General features: G+C 44.6%; 1 protein-coding gene across 1 annotated transcript in view; it reads left to right on the top strand.

Annotated features, from left to right (window-relative positions):
• Nucleotides 1-5: 5 nt before the first annotated feature.
• HSF1 (heat shock transcription factor 1) overlaps nucleotides 6-19,556 on the top strand; it is a gene marked incomplete at its 5' end in the record, with an annotated part of 75,539 nt that continues 55,988 nt past the window's right edge. The window contains one exon of the mRNA XM_085317783.1: nucleotides 6-125. Within this exon, the coding sequence (XP_085173909.1) occupies nucleotides 6-125 (120 nt within the window). The remainder of the gene's footprint in view (nucleotides 126-19,556) is intronic.

The following is a 19,556-nucleotide window of genomic DNA, read 5'->3' as shown; positions in this document are numbered from 1 at the left end:
TGGAGGGGCCCGGCGCGGCGGCGGTGGGCGCCGGCCCCGGCGGCAGCAACGTGCCCGCCTTCCTCACCAAGCTGTGGACCCTCGTGGAGGATCCCGACACCGACTCGCTCATCTGCTGGAGCCCGGTGAGTCCCGGCGGAGGGGACGCCGCCGGCGAGGGCCCTGCGCCTCGGCCCAGGCCTTTCCCCGGGCTCCGGTGCGACCTGCGCAGCCCCGGGCCTGGGCCGCGGTGTGTCACGGCGTGGGAGCAGGTTCCTGCGGCTCTCCGGAAGAAGCGCTTGCCTAGTTAGAGGCCTTCCCCCCTCCCGCCCGTGGTTRTGCAGCCCGAGAGCCTCATTACCGAGCAGTACCTCACGGGAAAGGAGCTCTCCCCTGTGCTTAAGGGAAAAGCAGTGTCGTGGCGCTCCTCTAACCGCTCCCGCGGCAGGGAACGCTGCATACCGCTTTTAGCCGTGTCATTATAACTTGCAGCGGTGCAGCCCGTGCCCAGGCAAACCTTTCTAGCCTTTGCCCTGTGCTGGACACGTGCTGCTCTTCTGATGTGTTTATAAAAAGAGCTGGCCTCATTTGTGGTTGCTCCAGTCACACAAGCCTCATTTTTCATCTAGCCACTTGTGAAAGTTTAACTTTTATCTGAAACATGGCAGTATCCAGAGCATATCCCGTAAGCAGTCTTTTGGAGGCTGTTACAGTCACAGCATTTAGCTGAAATCAAAATGAAAAGCTTCCTTACCATTTAGTTCTTAAGCTGACAGACCAAACAGTTAAGAGGGAATTACTCTTATGAGCGTTGAATTACTGTATCTCCTATAGTCTATTAACAGACTCCTATATCACTTTCTTGTCCTGACTCCAGATCAGATACTTGTTACCAGAACAAGTGGTAGGAAGGGAAGTGAGGGAAGAGAAATACATAACATCGGTAAGAGTGAAAAAGGCTACCACAGGCAGTTTTCACTTCAGATGGAAGTGAGGGGAGACAACAATTGGAACTGTTATTAAAGATAACAAAACGTGAGATGTAAGGACCAAAATAAAAACTAATATATGCTAGGAAATTTTTTTTAAGCCTTTGATCGTAGCTGCTCTCTACCACCTTTAGTCTGCTTATCTGACTCAATGTGGTAGTAACCAGATGAAAGACCTGCACTGTGTGTTTTCCACAGATACTGCATTGCTGCTTAACTGTGCAAGTCATTGCCTGTAAACAAATGCTTTATCTTGTCACTGGAGCAAACAGAGGCTTAATGTCTTGGGTATAATGAGTTTATGATCATTACTGTGTTGCTGAAACTATGAGAAATTGCGTTTATATGTAGGGCGGTGAACAGCATTACGCTGTTCCCTTGCGTTTGGGAACGCAATAGGAGAGTCAAGCTGCCTTAATCTTAGCTCTGGGTGGAGGAGGTTGCTTGGAGATACTGCGCAAACTTTGGGCAGTAAACTTGTAAGCTCTGTTTACAAGTAGACAGATTGGCATAAGCTGCTTGGACAGTGTTTAAGTGAACTGAGACTGGAAATCAGCATGCATTTGTAAATAAGAGTAATGTGCTCTGCTTGTGTTGACAGGTAAACAAAGATGTTTGCATCTTTAAATTTTTCCTGTCTGAAAGATTTTTGGAAGTGTTCTGTGTGGAGAGGAAAGAGGAGGTGAATGGTACAGGTGATGCAATTTTAAAACTCAAGAGTTTATTGAAATACATAGTGTTTGCTGGTGTTGAGGCTGGGCAGAGGACTTCCTGACTGTTCGCTTCCATCCCTGTGGCACAGTTTGCTGCTTCCTCTTCTTTGGGGTTATTTATAATCTGGACCATTTCAATTTGTGGCATCATTGCACAAAGTTATGTTAGGCCAACTAGGGGACAAGTAAGCTGCTCCTAGGAGGTGGGAATGAAAAGGTGAGGAAGAGACATTCATAAACTGTTTTTTTCATCTTGTGAAACCGGGTCCTAGGTAATTTCATAGTTACTGTCTAGGTGTGTTTTAAATGTGCAATATTCTAATTTGTACACTGAGTGATAAACTACTCCATGTTACTGTGGGATAAATGTGCATCAAAAGTGATACAGTATTTCACTCGTGGTGTCGGAGCCTTGTGGCTCAGCCTAGAGACAAACTCCAAAGCAACTTTGCTAGACTTGTAAATAGATTTTTAGACTTTTTTTATATACAGTTGATAACAGGATAAATTCTATAGGCATTGACAAGAGCTAAGGAGGCCATGTCTGGATACAACTCTAAAATTTATTGTAAAGGTCTTAGATCCTGAAAATCTTCACTTCAGAAGTGTGCTTTTGTTTTTGTGGAGTGAGTGTGTCTGCCAGCTGAGCTCCTTGTTATTCATGATGTTGGAAGTAAATAGTTTGAGTTGATGATGAAATCTATGCAAAACATCCACTGCGTGAAAATCTGGAGAAAGATGGRGATCTAAGTCGTTCTTTCCTTTTTCTTTCCTTTTTTAATGTAAACAGTGTGATTAAAAAAAAAAAAACAGAGTAGCTGATTATTCATAAACTGTCTCACAGGTGCAGGATGTTGGCTGGAGGAGGAAAGAACTTTGGAAAATCTACACAGAGGTAGCCTGAGAACTGAGCCTTTTCGTATCAGTGAAGAACTAATATTGCTTTGGTGGGAGGAGGAGGGAGTAGAAAATAAATCTTTCCTTCATGCACATGTTGCTTGCTTTGCTTGCTTTATTGTTCATTCTGTTCTCTTCCTTTTTTTTTCCCCCTTTATCTCTCTCTTTATCTTGTACCTTTCTCTTTTTGTTATCTGTATTTACTTCCTTTCTTTTAATTTCCTCTATTAAWGAGTGGATGAAATGAGCTGCAGAGGTTCAGGAACATGGATCTTGAAGTACTTGCAATAAGGAGAGACTTTTTTTTACGTGTTTGTGAGAAGAAATCATCTCAATAGAAAGCAGGAAAATCAACATAAGGGGAGAGTTGTAGAAACAGAATACAGTTCTTATACATATATGTTTATATGAATACATATATATATATTTAAAAAACATTTTTACTGCTTTGAAGGTAAGATCTTCAAATCTAAATGTGTGTGATTTCCTGATGCACATTTTTTGGTAACTTTCTCATCTCTGAAACCTCTCTACAGATAATACTGGACTTTCAGATGTTTACCCCTGTGTAGTCACTGCAGGTCTGAAAGGCAGAATGGCTTTTAGTCATTTAGTGTGTCAAACTGTTAYGGGCCAGTTTCTGCCCAACATCACCCATAAATCCCACCCTCTTTTTCCAAGTGTAACATAACTACTTTTAATTCAGAGAGTCTGATTTGCGAATCAGTAGAGGCTGAAAGCATTCCAGGGAGGTACCACAACATGCTTGCTCTGTTCATATACTGTTACCAAGGCATCTCCTCTTGGCTTCACAGACTATTGAGCTGTATGTTCTGAAATGCAGATAAAAATGCATTTTCCCTGTTACTTTAAATGAGTCAGTGTTTCTCAGATAAAAGGATTAGACAGCATCCAGCAGAATTACAGGATTGCAAGCTTAAAAGAACAGGCAGGTTATCTCTTAACATAGCTCACAATTAGAGTATACAGTCTATTCCCACAGTGATGATGTGTGGGCCAAAACCATAAAAGAATTTGAAAAGAATTCAAGGAGGATGGATTCATTTCTTATTAAACACAATGCCTGGGTATAATTTCTGCTCTCAAAAGTCCTAACTCTGCTACTTCCTGGATATGGTAGAAGTTTGTTAAGGGAAGATTAAGTCATGTCTTTCTTACACTTTTCCCTGAATGTGTGCTGTAGTATCTCTTCTCTCTGGACCACAGTCTAACACAGGACAGTAGATCTTAACTCTGTGACAGATTTAAGTTGGTTGTCTGCTGAAAGAACTGAGCTGAAATGTATTTAGGATAAAGATAATATGATTAATGGCAAACTAGTCTATTTGTGACATTACCTGCCTGAGTCATTACTCTAGACGGTGGTATCATTGAAGGCATGTCCGTTGACTGGACTAAGAGCTAACCATTGCAGAAGAGTGCAGGCCTGTTCATACCTTCTTCTTTGCTTCTGTCCAAGTGATCGTGGGGCCTCAGGTGATTTGATGTGAGTTGATTCAACTTTTCCTTCTGGATTCTGCCCCTCCCACCCCRCGGCTATTTTTCTGTTCAGCTGGTGAGCAGAATTGACTCATTCTGCTGCCATGTGACGGCTAGATTTGATTCAAGGGAAATGACTGGAAAGTGTACCTGGAGATGGTAGGAAGAAAGGGACAACCTCTGCTGGCAGCAGCCATCTGTTTAAATTGAGTTAGTTGRAAGTTGGGCAGCTAGTGAATCTCTGGAGGCTGTGAGATGCTCTGAAGAAGCAGCATTGCATTTGCTCTGTTCTTAGAGAAGTTCCTCCACAGACAGCTTGTGTTGGCTGCTGTCACACAGGACATTGGGCTAGCTAGACCTTTGCTCTGACTTGGCAGGAAGTTCTTAGGTTAATTCCAGACCTTTAGCTCCTGCTTCCCTTGTGCTAGCTGTAGCATTTGTCCTGTTCCTTAACTGCTTGTGAAGGAGTCGGGAAGTGCCAGAGCCAGGAGGGCAGAGGAAGGAGGCTCTGCCTGCTTTGGTGGTAGCAGAACTTCTTGGCTTCATCTTTGACTCAATTATGTGACCCCTCACCCTGTCCGTTGGTTATCTGATGCTCTCCACCTCCCCTATGGCACCTTGGAGTCTCATCTGATTCCGGAGTGAGCTGTACCGAGGAACTAAACTGGCAGAAGTGTTTTGCTTTTACTTTCCTGGACTGGCTTTGGTGAGCTTTGGTGCCTGCACAGGTAGGGCAAGAGCACTCTTCAATGTCAGCAGGGCATTTGGCATGGCCAGGAAAATGCACCCTGCTGTGAAGATCTGTGTGACAGCTGTGCTCATCTTGCAGTGGCTAGATAGAGTGGGCGTGAAAACTGGCAAAAGGCAAATGGGGAAGGGAGAGAGGTAGGAGGGGGCAAGACCCCCCTTCTCCTGCAGTTGTTACCTGTTTTTCGGCTTGCCTCCTATCTTCCGAAGTCATGCCTTCAGAGCATGCCATGCCCTAGTAGAGGAAGGGGGTGAAGGCTTGGGGGAGCCAGTCATGAGCATTTTGCTGTTGTACAGGGCAGAAAGAGGCAGCTGCTCATGCTGCAGGGAGAGGCAGCCTCCGGGCTGTCAGCTCTGTTCTCTGTAGTCAGAGAATAGGGAGAAAAGGAGGTAAGGAGAGAGGGCTTGGGGAAACTTGAAGTTCCTGACAGGAAGAGTTAGGAGGAAACTCTGAATTCAGCATGCCACCCAGAGAGCCACTCTAAGAGCCTTGTCCAAGTCTTGATTTAGATTTGGCTTATGCTGAGCTTAGGCTTGTGGAGCATAAGCATTAGTCCTTGTATCAGCAACCTAAATTAAACCTTTTGGTTTCATTTGCTGGCAAAACTGATGTGCCTGTTTCTATTACAGCTGAAGCTGGGGTTCAGCATAAGGCCATGTGGCAAGCCCCAGAGTGCTCCACCAAGGCAATGGGTGTTACAGCACCCAGCTGTGGTCCAAACCAGACCAGGCATGTAAGTGAGCCTGAGGCTTGCCAGGACGTAGAGCTAGAGAAGCAGCTGAACTGATTGTGAGGGTGACTCGGGCTTGGAAAGCAACCATAGGAAAAATGGCAATACCCCCACAACATGCTGATCTTCAGCAAGGTATGAGTAAGATGCTGTTTCCATACCGTGGTGTTTCAGTGTAATGGCTCTGTAAATGCTCTTGGACAGTGGAGGGGAGCAGAGTGCATGAAATAACCTCATCAGCAGCTTGTTTTGCCTGTAAACATGCACACGCTTTCTGCACAGCTTGCCAGATTCCAGGGCAGTCCTCCTTAGGTCAGTGCTGAAGACCTTGCCTATGCTCGGAAAATTACTCTTTGCTGAAACTGCCTGTCACCAGTTTGGTCCTTCAGAGCGCTTCTCAACCGGATTCCTGGAGGCTTAACTCTTAGTGCACCAGAGTGCATACTTACTTTCATGCTGTTGTCAAAAACAGTCTTATCTCAAAGCAAATGATACTTGCTTTGATGAAAGATTGAATGGAAAAAATCTAAGTGTACAGCTGGAAATGAAGAAAGGACAGAAGAAGTTGCAATACCAACATAATTATAAGGATTTAGAATTTATTATATGTGAAAATTAACTGAAAACCTAGGAATCAGAAAGAGGAAGGGTTTTATAGCTGCCAAGCAGTTAATAAGTGCAATGTGAGGCTCTATCTTATATTTAAGCCCTCACGTGCATAAATGATAGCAGCTTTCATGGTTTTGCAAAGAAGAGTTGATCTAGTTTAATATTTAGGCTGAGGGCTCATTGAATAAGATATTAGTTTTTTTTAATTAAAATTCAACCATTGTTMAGAGCTTTAGTGTTGGAATTGTTTGAAATGTAAACTCGAAACTTACTCATGTAAGCATGCTGATCAAAATGAAATGTGTATTTAAGGGACAATAATAGGTATAATCACGTGATGGATTTCCAGTTGAATTTTAAGTCAAGAGTGTGTGCCTTTAAAGGGGTTTGTTTGTTTGTTTATCTCAGTCAAGTTACAGGTTCATCTAGAATCACAAGATGAAAGTCTGGTGTTAGGTAGACCTGATTTTAAACTAAGAGACTTATTAGAGCTTCAAGAGGAAGCACTTAATGGAAAGCCTCTTCTTAAAGCGCTTAARCACTCCTTGAGAGTGCTGGTAGCAAAAGAAGCTGTGACTTCTGTAAATGCATCTTGAAACTGGCTTTGAATTTGCAATTTATTGAAACATTTCAGCAGTGAACGTTCATCAACTCTGTCCTTTAAAACCTTATTTTTTCAGGTTTCTGTTTTGACCTTATCTTTTTCCCGGTTTAAAGAAATTTGCCATCTTTGTGAATRTAAGTGATGTTATTTGTTCTCTTTCTGCATGACACAGGAGCCCTGAGACTGCTTCAAGGAGTAGTTTTCCAGCACAGTGGTGTTTTTCTTACGAAGGTTGTCTGACAGTAGGCCTGCAGGGTCTTGCTCTCTGCTCGGTTCATGCCGGGTATTTCCTTTCCTTCTTAAACTGCAGTTCTGCCTTGCCTTAGGCAGGGGCTCCGGCAGCAACGGATCTGATCTAACCACGTGCTCCTGCTACAGGAGGTCACTCTCCTCGGTTCCTGGTTGCAGGCCTGTCCCCTTTCTTATGTTGACTCTGGTTCTTGTCAGAGCCTTTCATGGACTGCCTTAACACACTAACATGGCAGAAAACCATCCTGCTTTTCTTAGGTTTGTGCCACCCTAGGGATGGGGCAGCTTGTGGAGGGATTCAACGAGAGCAGCTCCTGGCTGAGGGTGAAGAGCAGGCACGCGCGACTGCCGGGGAGAGGCAGAGCAGCCCACTCTCCCATTTTCAGCAGCGAGGGGTCCATCAGCTCCTTGTACCTCGCTGAACTGCAGCCTCCTGGGGCAGGATAATGACTTAGATAAATTATATAAACTAAAATGTTATGTTTTGTGTGGTGATTTTGGCCACAGCTGCTAATCAAAACAGCTAAGACAATCAGGTTTCAGGGCAGTTTGATGTAGAGCTTGGAAGAAACTTTATCCTGGCAGATGCTGAGTTTTCTGCATTTCATTCACCAAAGAGGAACAGTGCTGCCAACTCTATGCTTGAGCACTTGGTGCTGAGCACATGGAATACTAAAATGTAAATTCCAACCGACAACGATTAATATGAACAAATTACTTCAGTAATTGAGCTGAACAGATAGCTCCAAAACTTAAAATCTCTCTCTGTTAATTAGATCCTATAGTAAATTATATAGATAACTGGATAAATAAAACCCACTGCAAGGTCCCACCATTACTATTTGTTATGTCTTCCTACTCAGCATTTCCGATTACAGAGGCTGAAAATTTTTTTTCAACCTAGCAGAAACAAAATTTCTATTTTGGCCTGCTAACAAGTAATTATTCCTTGCCTTTTCCTAGCCCTAATTTAGCACRAGAGAATTTATGTTCTTGTGACATTGCTTCAAGCACAGGGTGTTTTCATGTTCAGTTATAAAGTACTAGCTTTGAAGACAGAAGAAACATATGGAAGGACCGTCTATGAAAACATACTTCTTTTCATCAGCAGGATGCCTGTGTTATATAAGAGGAACTAAAATGAGTAGCTGTTCGTCATTTCTACTATGAAAGCTCTAGAGTGTCCTTTGTTTTTTTTCAGCAGAGCTGGTCAGTTGAGATGACATCTGGTTGTACACGCTTTGACTACTAACAGATTTTTAGAGTTGATAGGGGATGACTGTCCTGTTGCTTTGATTCAGCAATATTGTCTCCTGTAAATTTTGATTCAGATGTCATTTGTGAATCATTTACTCTTCATTTGCCAGTTCTGAATCCCTTCATACGCACAGAAGTTTCTTTTTTTTTATCTTGGTTTTTCATTTGCCATTTATACTGCACAGAGTAGACTTTCTTTTACCTTCTAGATATTTTATAAATAAAAATGCGGGATACCTTTGCTTATCTCAAAGCTCTGATCTACCTGACCTCACTAACTGCTGCATAGAAAATGTATTAACCTCAAGAAGGTAAAGATGAGTACCAGATCTGCAAAGCAGGTGAAGAACCAGCAAAAAGGAGGTAGCATGTTGTTTGAAAGTATGTTTATATAGCAAGTTATTGTTGAAGTTACTAGCTCGGCTCCTCAAGGTTCTTGGGATCCATCTTCTGTAGTTCTTTTGATGATGATGGCATAAAAGCAAAGTTGTCTTATTAAACAAAATGAATAAAGTAAGAAGGCATCATTAATGCAGAGCCTTATCTTACAAGGAGACTTGAGTAAGTCTTGAAAAAAGATGCAATTAGGAATGGTATGACTTAGTAGTATGAAATAGTAATATGAAAGCAATATGAAGGTCATCCAGGAAAATTTTTTTTTCTGTCTTCTGGGAATTCAACGGTTAAAAGCAACTATTTGTGGRCTTTTCTTACTAATCTGATCAGAGTACTTTTCTGGCTTTAAAAACCAGAAACTTCCTTTTATGCTTGTGTGTGTGTGTGCACACGCGCGCACTCAGTTTCCTATTCTGGTTCACAGCGTGGTCCCCAGAAATGGTTTTGTCGGCACAGCTGAGTTTTAGCAGCACTGCATTTGAGTCAGGAATGAGCAGTGGTGGTGCCTGAATACCTTAAGCTGATATTTCTAGGCAGAGTTTAGCAATGTGAAACCATGAACTGAAAGAGTTAAGTTTTTTTACCCCTGCAGAACAGTGACCAAGATGGGAGTATGGCTTAAATGGAAAGCTCAAATGGCAGGGCACTAGTTAGTGAGCTGGATCATGTGTGTATGAATTGACCACAACTAAAAACATAAGTAAAAAATATGGAGAGTTCTAGATCTCCATTCTGGTATGTCTTATGAGGTCAAAAATAGGGTTTTAAGGTGGAGTTTGATTAAAAGTATGAATGTGGTTGTGCTGCAGTCCTCTGCTCTCCCCTTCTGTGGGACTGAGCCCAGTGCCTCACAAGGTCCCTTCTGGTCTYGTGATGCACAGATAAACAGCAGGATGCTAATTTATTATCTTTCACTCCATTGACTCGTCCCAGTGTAGGATTTCTCGTTGTCTTCTCCTTCCTACAAGGATATGTTTGTAGAGGACGCCTTGTATGTTCTGGAATATCAGAGCAGAATGGGTCCAATGGAAATATTTTGACTTTTACTGCATGCTGTGTCCAGTTCTTGTGTCAGTATTTCAAAAAGGAAGTTGATAAAGTTTCGAAATAGAGACTCTAGAGTACAATAAGATGAAGAAACCGTGTTATTGTAAACAAATTTTTTAAAAGTACTCTTTAAGGAATAAGTTAGCTAGCTTCATTGTAGCTGCTAGAAAAATGCCTAATCTTGATCAGCAGCTATGACCTTAATTCCACCAATATTATGCATGTGACAGGAATTTTGTGGTGGGATGTTCATTATCTTTTGACTGTCTATACTTTTTTTTCCTGCTCTGCTGATATGTGAACTCTTGGTAAACTGGTAAGATTTTTGCCTTGGTGATTGCTTACATGAGGTTCTCTTGTATACAAGGTTGTTGGCAACTTAGAGTTGCTTCCCTCCCCTGCCACACACACCTTGGAAGTTAAAGCTTGCATCTTCCACACTGTTCTGTGCATACAAGTGAAACATTTTCAAAACCTGAGTGATGATGGGAAGGCTAACAATGGCATAGGTAAGMTTTATGAAAAATCAGACTTCTGAGAAGTTGTCTCAAAGCTCTGTGCATAGAATGATGACTTGTTTAGATTTTTGGACTTGAGCAGAATTCTTTATATCATACTGAAGCTGGAAATAGTGCAGTGATTGAACACACACTTGCACAGAACCAGTGTCAGCATATGCTTTTCCTTTACAGTTATAAGGAAAGTGAATTTGTTTCATAGAATTACATGATTTGTTTCCTAAACACAATGCAGAGAGTCTGTAAACTGTTTCCTGTAGAAGTGAACATATGGCCACAGAGGCCTGGTTTTGTCGCATCCTCTAGATTTCTGAAATTCAGTGACTCTGACAGCATGGTTCCCTGAACAGCTGAGCCAGTCTAACAGTCGGCTCCTCCTTGTCCTGCTCCAATGCGTGTTGGACTGTATATGAGCTGATTCAGCGCTCTGACCTTATGGGAAACGTTTGTAAGGTTTCTGTTGCGGAATTTGTGAGTTGGATCAGGTCTTCAGGAAGAGAGAGAGAGGAGTCTGTGGAGCATCGTGGTCTGTGCACGGTGATGGGAGTGTACAGCTGAAATCAAGCAGAAAGGGAGAGAGGAGGAATTTCTGGTTACAGCAATGTGCTGCAGGGGTTCAGCTCATCCTACCCTACTCCRTCCTGAAGCATACGAGACATGCTTAGACCCCAGCTAGTGCCAGCTGTCGCAAGCACCTTGGATCCAGAATCTCTAGTTCTCCACTGGACTCACCTGCTTCTACTGCCACTATTGTTATCAACTTTAAATATTCGTTTTTTCTATCTGTAGCCAAAAATATGTGTTAGAAAGGATAGGCATCGCCCTGCGGCGTTGCCACTCAAGTGGTTGTGACTGAGAGCAGCGCCACGTGTCTTGCTGAAGGCACAATCGTGCTTCGTACTGCACTGATGAGCTGTGCGGAAGGCCATGTGAAGGCTGGCTTTGATAGCAGGCATAGCCAGTGGTTTGATAACTTGGAGGTACGTTTAGACACAAAACAGCTCACAGTCAGTTCTTTTGAAAGTGCAAATGTGCTAAATTTAACAGTTCATAGCATGTGGTGAGAGATGCTGCTAATTGCATGACTTTGGTTCTTGCTGCTTGGATCTAGTGATGTCCCTTAATGTCTGCAGATCAATTAGGTACAAATGCTTATGAATTCAATCYGAATAAAGCAACCACACTCTAATTGAGAGGTGGATTCTGCTATTTTTAATTGTGTAGGAAGGACATCTTCTGAACAGCTGCTGATGGCAAAAAGATTTCATTATTATTTTGTTAAAACGTGTCTTTCAACACTCATATCTATTGGAAAACATCTATAATTATCTACACACTCATGTCTATTGGAAAATGAGGTCAGGTCATTTGCTTTAAGTTAGCACAAGGCAGCTTTGCTATTCAAAGTGGAGTGTGAACCCTTGTTGGGTGACACAAGTTTACCTTGTGTCCTGAAACTAAACTAAGTTGACCAGGTAAAATTAACTTTACTTAGGTCATGGAATAATTTAGGTGAGAAGAGACCTTAAGAGATCTAACCTCCTGCTCGGAGCAGGATCTGGGCTCTGGAGTCTGACCAAGTTGCTCAGGGTTTGATGGAGATACCACAGCAGCTCTGGGCCTCTGCTCCCCAACTGTCCTCACAGAGATAAAGCTTTTTTTCTTGCACCCGGTGTGAACCCCTCATGTTTCAACTTGTGCCTGTTGTCTCCTSTCCTCCCACTGTGTGCCACTGTGAAGAGCTTCACTGTGTCTTCTCAATAATTTCCCTGGAGGCACTGGAACCAACTGCTGTTGGTTGCCCTATATCAGGGCCCAGAATGAACCCCTTTCTACACGTTTTGTTGGCCAAATCGAGAAGTTCAGTAGTCTGAGTCCGATGTCAGCTCCTTCGCTGATAGGCRCTGTTGTGAAGACAGCTAGAAAGGAGAAGCTGCCCCTCCTTTCCCTGCTTCTAAGCTGAGGCTTTACCGCGGGCCCCTGCCTGTGCTCTGCAGCAGCTCTGCCTGGGCCCAGGCTCCTGTCTCCACCAGTCTGACCCACACCTGCTGGCTCGGCCTCCTGGCCGGGCCTCAGACCTGCTGGGTGATCAGTGGCCTGTGCTTGATCCTGACCCATGCTTGCTGCTCTGCATCCTGGCTCCTTGTTGGTGAGGTCAGTGCTTGCTCCTGCCTTATTCCYGCACTCTGCTCCTGGCTTACCTTCCCTGGCAGAGCAGCTGGCCCTCGGTGCTCCCTGGCACCCAAAGTGGTCTCTTCTCCAGGCTGAACAAGCCCCTTTCCCTTGGTATCTCTTCTCAGGGCAAGTGCTGCAGCCCCCAATCATCTTGGTGACCCTCTGCTGAACCTGCTGAACTTGCTCCATTTTATTGATGTCTGTCTTGTATTGGGGCCCAAGGCTGGACAAGTTATCTAGATGTGATTTAATGAGTGCTACTCATTAAGAAGGGGATCATCACTTCCCTTATCTACTGGCTATGCTCCTCTTTGGACAGTCCAGGATGCTGCTGGCTTTCCTTGCAGCAAGGGCACACGGCCAGCTCACGTTCAGCTGCTTGTCCGCCAGGATCCCCAGGTCTTTTAAATAGCATGGGTCAGAATCACAAACTACTTAGGATGCTTTTGATGTGGTAATTCAGAGCAGTTAGTGACTGGCTCCAGGAGATGAATTTAACAAGGCTGAGTTTGTCACAGAAATAGCTGTTTGGAGCAGGAGGAGTCAATGTTTCTGAATGGGATTCACAACACCCAGCAAGCTGTGAGCAGGCATCTAMGCCAGTCACTGAGAAGTTTGAGAGGGGTGTGATGCGAGCCTCTCTGTCCTTGGATGTAGGTATTGCCTCTGTGTTCCCAAGGTAATTGCCTCTCTGAAACTGAGAGTACAGCCTGAAACCTTCCTCCTGTTCTTGGAGTGACAGCAAGCCAGATAGAGCAATTGCTCAAGGGATTGAAGTTCAAGGCTTGGTGGGGCCTCCAGTCCACCTGGGTACCAGACAGCCAGCAAGGCAAGAGTCAGAGGAGCAATGAGCAGAGCCTCAGTCTCTTTCTGTGGCCCCAACAATGTGTATTTTTATCCCAAGACTTATAAATGCATAAGCAATCCCTGCAACGGGGATCAGAACCCAAGTTGTCGCTTCCTCTGCTTCCCCCCKCCTTTGGAAGTTTTCATTGTTGGGCTTTGGATGCAGGTTCCTTCTCATTAATTTTCTCCTCCTCTCTGGCCCTTGCAGTCGTGGTCGTATCTCCTGGCAAGGCAGAAGCCTCGTACTTCTGAGCCAGGTATTCAGAGCAGGCCGTTGTGCAAGAGGTGACATCCTTTTCCCCTGCCAGATGTGATCTGAGTGGATCTGTGAATTTGCGCCTAAATTGCTCAGGAAGCCCAGGCAAACCTAGTTTGTCGGCTCTGCTTTGGGCAGGCCGCGCGCACTGCTAGGTGCCTACGAATGCTTTGTTTGGTCAAGCTGCTTAGTTGGCACCTTGGCTGTAGACGTGCTGAGCAACCTGAAGGGGGGCAAGCTCCTGTGCCACTTCGAGCTCTGCCAAGCTGACGGTGGTGCCTCGAGGCGGTGGCCGTGTAGCTTGCTGTGCCAGTGAAAGGGCTTACGTCCAGTTGGTCCTTCTGCTGGAGGTTGCTTGCTTCCTCCTCCCCTTTCCTCTCCCTCGCCTCCCAACACCCRTTTGCCCGAGTGCTCTCCGTGCTGCTTTGTGGCCTGGGCTCAGCAGTGCCTTCGGCAGCAGATGGGACATCTGCTGTGTGAAGAGAGCCATGAGTGAGCAGAGGACACTGCTTCTGGCAGCATGGGTCTGTGAGGCCCCTGCCTGCCTTGACCCCAAGCTCCCTGATGCGCAAACTGGACAAAGCGTGCCCTCGGGCTCATCCGCGAATGGGGCTGCCGTGCCGGGAGGTGAAGGGGATGGGAGCTGGTGTTCGGTTTCTGAGGGTTAAACAAACCCATCCTCTCGCTGGAGGGGCCTGRGGAACAACTGGTTCATCTTCATTGCTGGAGCAGAAGGGAATGTTATGGGCTCATCTTACTGTCAACASTGATGGGGTCACAACACTCCCAGCCTGATTTTTATGTAATAGCTCAGATGATAGATATCGAGGTCTTCATAATTTTAACGGTCAGATTTAAAGTGGAAGTTGAGAAATGTGGAATCTCGTACTAGTCTCACAAATTTTAGTATTAAAGTTTGAAAAATAAATGTGAACTTTTTTTAATAGCTGCCATAGTTGATCAGCTTTTTTTTATATGGATTTTCTTTTCTAGTGTGATTTAAAACTCCAGTAAAATTATTTAGCTTTTTATACTAATTCATGCTTTTGCTGCTGACCCTCCCAGCTGGGTGACTTCAGTATTTAGTGATGTTTGCACTATTGTAATCATATCTCAATTTTCAAAGTAGATCTGTTGGTTATTTCACAGGCAGCCAAATGATAGGAAATAGTATTGAACCTTTTATTTGTTGCTGTAAAGTCAACAGCTGCTGGATTTTCCTGCTTGTTCCACCGGCTACAAACTGAAAATCCAGTTATATGTAGGATCTTAGGAACATGATTTCCTTTCAGTCTCTGCACGGTCAGTGGTAGGTGACCTCAGTTCTGCAGCTTAGTGTTGGGCACTCTGTGGCTATTAAAGCTTCCTGTTCACCTCGGTGATTGAGTGTAGTCTTTTATTTTCTTCAACTTTCCACATTTTTTATTATTTTTGAAAAATATTTTGTGTTCAGTGGTGCGTTAAACAGAAATAATGAATATTTAAAATCACTTTGCCAGCTCTTTAGAGTTTTGCAGTGGGCCCTGCCTACTGATTACCAGTTCACATAGAGAACCGTTAACCTACGTTGTTTCTGGCCTGTTAACTAACGAGCTGGGCGGTGTGACAGCTAGCAGCACCACAGGCACCAAAGAAGTCTTTCCTGAAAAAATTTGCTGGGGGCAGGGGATGCCTGCCAGTATTTAAATACATAGGGCAGTAAATATATTTTTAAGTTCTGTATGTAATGTGGAGGATGGAAAGGCAAAAGCAAGATCCTCAGGATCATCCATTGGAGGAGTTGGTAGCTTTTCAGAGCTGCCTTTTAGATGGATCACGGCATTGAAAGCTCTCAGCTGCTCTGGCAGTGAAGCAGTGCCCAACCATCCTTGGTTCCTTCACTTGGTCAAGGTGAAGACCTAACTGTTCAAAAAGATATGGCAAGAATGGGCACGCGGTGMGCTTTCAGTTTGTCCGTGTAGATAGCAAGCAGCATGCTCTCGGGGAAGGAGCGGAAGGTACAGGGCAAAATTTCAGCGTGGGATTTTAAATTCGAATGCTGTGTCAGGGCTTGGAAGGGCTCAGAGCTGTATGCAGGTTGGTGCTGAAGGATCACGGTACTTCTGAAAGGAGAACCACAAAGGAATCTTATTCTGTGAACAGCCTTAATGTTTTCAGTTTGATAGTTCTGTTRATAGCTGTGTGAAAAGACTCGCAGCTTTTATCCTCAGTCCAGTTCTGTATTTTTTGCTCCTTAACTCAGATACTCAGTGCCAGCAAGAAAGAACTGATTAAGAAAAGCACTTAAGAAGCTTACTGCATTATAGAGCTACTCTCCCTTCTGTAAACCGAGGAAAAGATGTTTGCTCAACCTGAGATCCTTTCTGTATTCTTAAGTCTGAAAAGGTTATTGAGGGTTTCTGTGAAATCTCTGCTGCAGGGCGTATGTAGACAGTAGGGAGAGAGAGGCGGATAGTGTGCAGCAGCTTTTGGGCATTATCTGATTTACACCAAGCCTAAGACAAACTCAGCTGATGATTTTCCCCAAAAAAATCCTTCAGAACATCCTTTGAGGGCATCTCCTTCTTTTATTTACTGCAAGGATAAATGGTGTCTCAAGCCTGCTAGTATTTGCTGGAGAAGAATAGGAAGAGCAGTGGGAAGGGGAGAAGGGATGCCAGTGCAGATGTGGAGTTCTGGCGGGTGCCGAAGTGTGCCGTGGGTGGTCAGAGCCCGTCTAGACAGGGAGTACGGCATGGTGTTGGCCAACGTGTTTGGGATGTCTAGTGTTACATGAGTCATTTTGACTTCATGCTGTCCCCCAAAGGGAGAGCTTAGGCTTTTAACAGAACAGCCTGATACACACTAAGATGTTTGATGCTGTGTCTGAACTGGACTTGGAACGTACTGGGATAAAATAGAGCAAGTTAAGCAAGATAAGGCTTTTTTTCCCTTACCGTCATAAATTTTGCACTATCTTCTGAAACGAGATGTGCTTGCCTGCCTGTGTTTTTTCTTCTGCTTCAACAACTCTGGTRAGTGCTGGGAAACAGTCTACCTGCTGCACTGTTCCATCAAGTTACATCGTTGACATAGAGTACGGTTCTAAAAGGCAAGGAGAACAGACACCAGAAAGTCAAGCTTCAACTTTTGGAGGGATTTCTTACAATCCAGGAGGCTAAGATTTTTATATTTGTATCTCATAATAGAGTGRGGGAGATTGGACTTAAAACAGGACCGACTGCCAAAATTCCCCCCCCAACACACATACACACACGAAAAGATACTTAACCTCATTAGTAAAAGCTGTTTATTTCTAAATGGAGCATTAATGACTGACTAGTCTGACTTTGATAGTTTTTTAAAGTGCTTTGGAAAAAAATTTGAAGGAGAGAATAGCTAAAGTCGTAGAATTAAATGGACAATGGCAGAAAGTGTAACGTAGACTTACCAAAAACTGCTTGTACCAACTCGTCTCTCCTACTTTTGGATATGAAATCCTTTTCTAGATGAAGTAATTGGGGCAGATCTCATGTATCTGGACTTGTGTAAAGCATTTGATACTCTGCCACATAGGAAATCATAAGTGAAACTGGAGAAGGTGAGGATTAGTGTAAGAATTGTGGGGGAGGGACTGGCTTATGGAGAAACAACAGGTAGTTTTCAGAGAGTAGCTCAAATCTGGAGAGAGGTCAGTGCAGAGCTGTTCGAAGATCAAATCTTGGAGCAGTCTTTGTGAATGTTTTTTTTAATGACCTTGGCACAGAAAGTATTTTGAGAAAAAAATCACAAAGCACAGTTGTCTTTTGTTAATACAGCAAGATTTGGGATGCTATGCAGAAGAAACCAAGCAACCTTGAGAACTGCAGTAGTAGAAATGAGGCAGGTTTCACAGAATCGCAGAGTGGTTGAGGTTGGAAGGAACCTCTGGAGATCACCTAGTCCAACCTCAAGCAGGGTCACCTACAGCATGTTAGACAGGGTTGCATCCAGGCAGGTTTTGAGTATCTCCAGAGAAGGAAACTCCACAGCCTCTCTGGGCAACCTGGTCCATGGCWCCGTCACTCTCACAGGGAAGAAATTCCACCTCACGGTCAGGTGGAACTTCCTGTGCTTCAGTTTCTGCCTATTGCCTCTTGTCCTGTCACACGGGACAACTGAAAAGAGTTTGTCCCCATCCCCTTGACACCCTCCCTTCAGGTGCTTGTACACACTGATCAGATCCCCCCTCAGTCTGCTCTTCCCCAGGCTGAGGAGGCCCAGCTCTCGCAGCCGTTCCTCGTAGGGCAGATGCTCTGGTCCTCTGATCATCTTTGCAGCCCTACCCTGGACTCTCTCCACTAGCTCCATGTCTCTCTTGCACTGGGGAGCCCAGAACTGGACACAGGACTCGAGATGAGGCCTCCCCAGGGCTGAGGAGAGGGGCAGGATCACCTCCCTYGACCTSCTGGCAACACTCTTCCCAATGCACCCCAGGAGACCATTGGCCTTCCTGGCCACAAGGGCACATTGCTGGCTCATGGTCAACCTGTCACCCACCAGCACTCCCATGTCCTTCTCTGCAGAGCTGTTTTCCAGCAGGTCAGCCCCCAGCTTGTACTGGTGCCTGGGGTGATTTCTCCCTAGGTGCAGGACTCCGCACTTGCCCTTGTTGAACCTCACGAGGTTCCTCTCTGCCCAGCTCTCCAGCCTGTCCAGGTCTCTCTGTAGGACAGTACAGCCCTCAGGTGTGTCAGCCACTCYTCCCAGCTTGGGATCATCAGCAGACTTGCTGAGGAGGCACTCTGTCCCCTCATCCAGRTMATKGATGAARAAGYTGAACAGGATGGGACCCAGTCGTGAGCCCTGGAGGATGCCACTAGCCACAGGCCTCCAAGTAGACTCCACGCCACCAATGTCGACCCTCTGAGCTCTGCCTTTCAGCCGATTCTCAATCCACCTCACTGTGCACTCGTCTAACCCACACTTCCTGAGCTGCTCTAGGAGGACGTTATGGGAGACAGTGTCAAAAGCCTTGCTGAAGTCAAGGTGCACAATGTCCCCTGCTCTGCCCTCCTCTACCCAGCCAGTCATTCCATCAGAAGGCAATCAGATTGGTTAAGGAAGATTTCCTCTTGGTGAATCCGTGCTGGCTACTCCTGATCACCTTCTTATCCTCCATATGCCTGGAGATGACMTCCAGAATGAGCTGTTCCATCCTCWTTGGAGGGATGGAGGTGAGGCTGACTGGCCTGTAGTTGTCTGGGTCCTCCTCCTTGCCCTTCTTGAAGACTGGAGTGACACTGGCTTTCTTCCAGTCCTCAGGCACCTCTCCACTGAATTAACCATAAAGACAACTTCTAAATAAAAAACAAAGAGACTTTAAAATATTCTGCCTGCCATTACGAAAAGCAAGTTAAGACGTTCATTAAAAGTTGGCAGTTGGGGCTTTTTCATCCTAATGGTTTCCTTGGAATAAGGATGAGTTTCCTTATTCCTTCAGACAGTTCACCTACTTTTGAGTATTTGTTTTCATTAAGGTCCTTTACTCCTTATCCAATACTTAAGAGTACTCTGAGCTGATTCTAGTAGATTAAAAATGCATTAGAAAGAGGGATATAAAGGAAGAAAGTGCACACTATTTTATCTCCCTGAAGAGGGCAGGTCACAAAAAGCCAAAACCCCAGTGCTTTGTGTCCCATTCCAAGTTAGTTTCTTTTTGGTTGGAGTTTCTCCACCCAAAAGCTTTTTTTTTTTTTTYCCTAGGGTAACAAGTTTTGCTAGCAGTCTTGGTGCTACAACCGTTTGCTGTACTTGGGTCCCAATCAAAATATTCAGTGCTCTGTATTTCTTTCCAGATCTCCAAACATGCYTTCCCCATGTAACTCAGTTCCTTACCAGCTCTGCATGATCTTCGCAGTTTTAGCTATTCCATGGGGAGTCTATCTACGGCACAAAGCAGCGTAATAGATTTTTCTTTTATTTTCATAGAAGGATGGCTATTATGTCCCTCAACTTCAAGGAGTTTCACCCAAATATCAGCAAAGTAACTGTACCTTCAAAGGAAGAGCAAAGAACAAGGAAC

The sequence above is a fragment of the Rhea americana genome, unplaced genomic scaffold (genome assembly GCF_003343005.1).
Source record: "Rhea americana isolate MKP2758 unplaced genomic scaffold, rheAme1 scaffold_505, whole genome shotgun sequence".
Lineage (NCBI taxonomy): Eukaryota > Metazoa > Chordata > Aves > Rheiformes > Rheidae > Rhea > Rhea americana.
The sequence above is the reverse complement of the archived record's forward strand: the minus strand, read 5'-3'. Positions and strand labels throughout refer to the sequence as shown.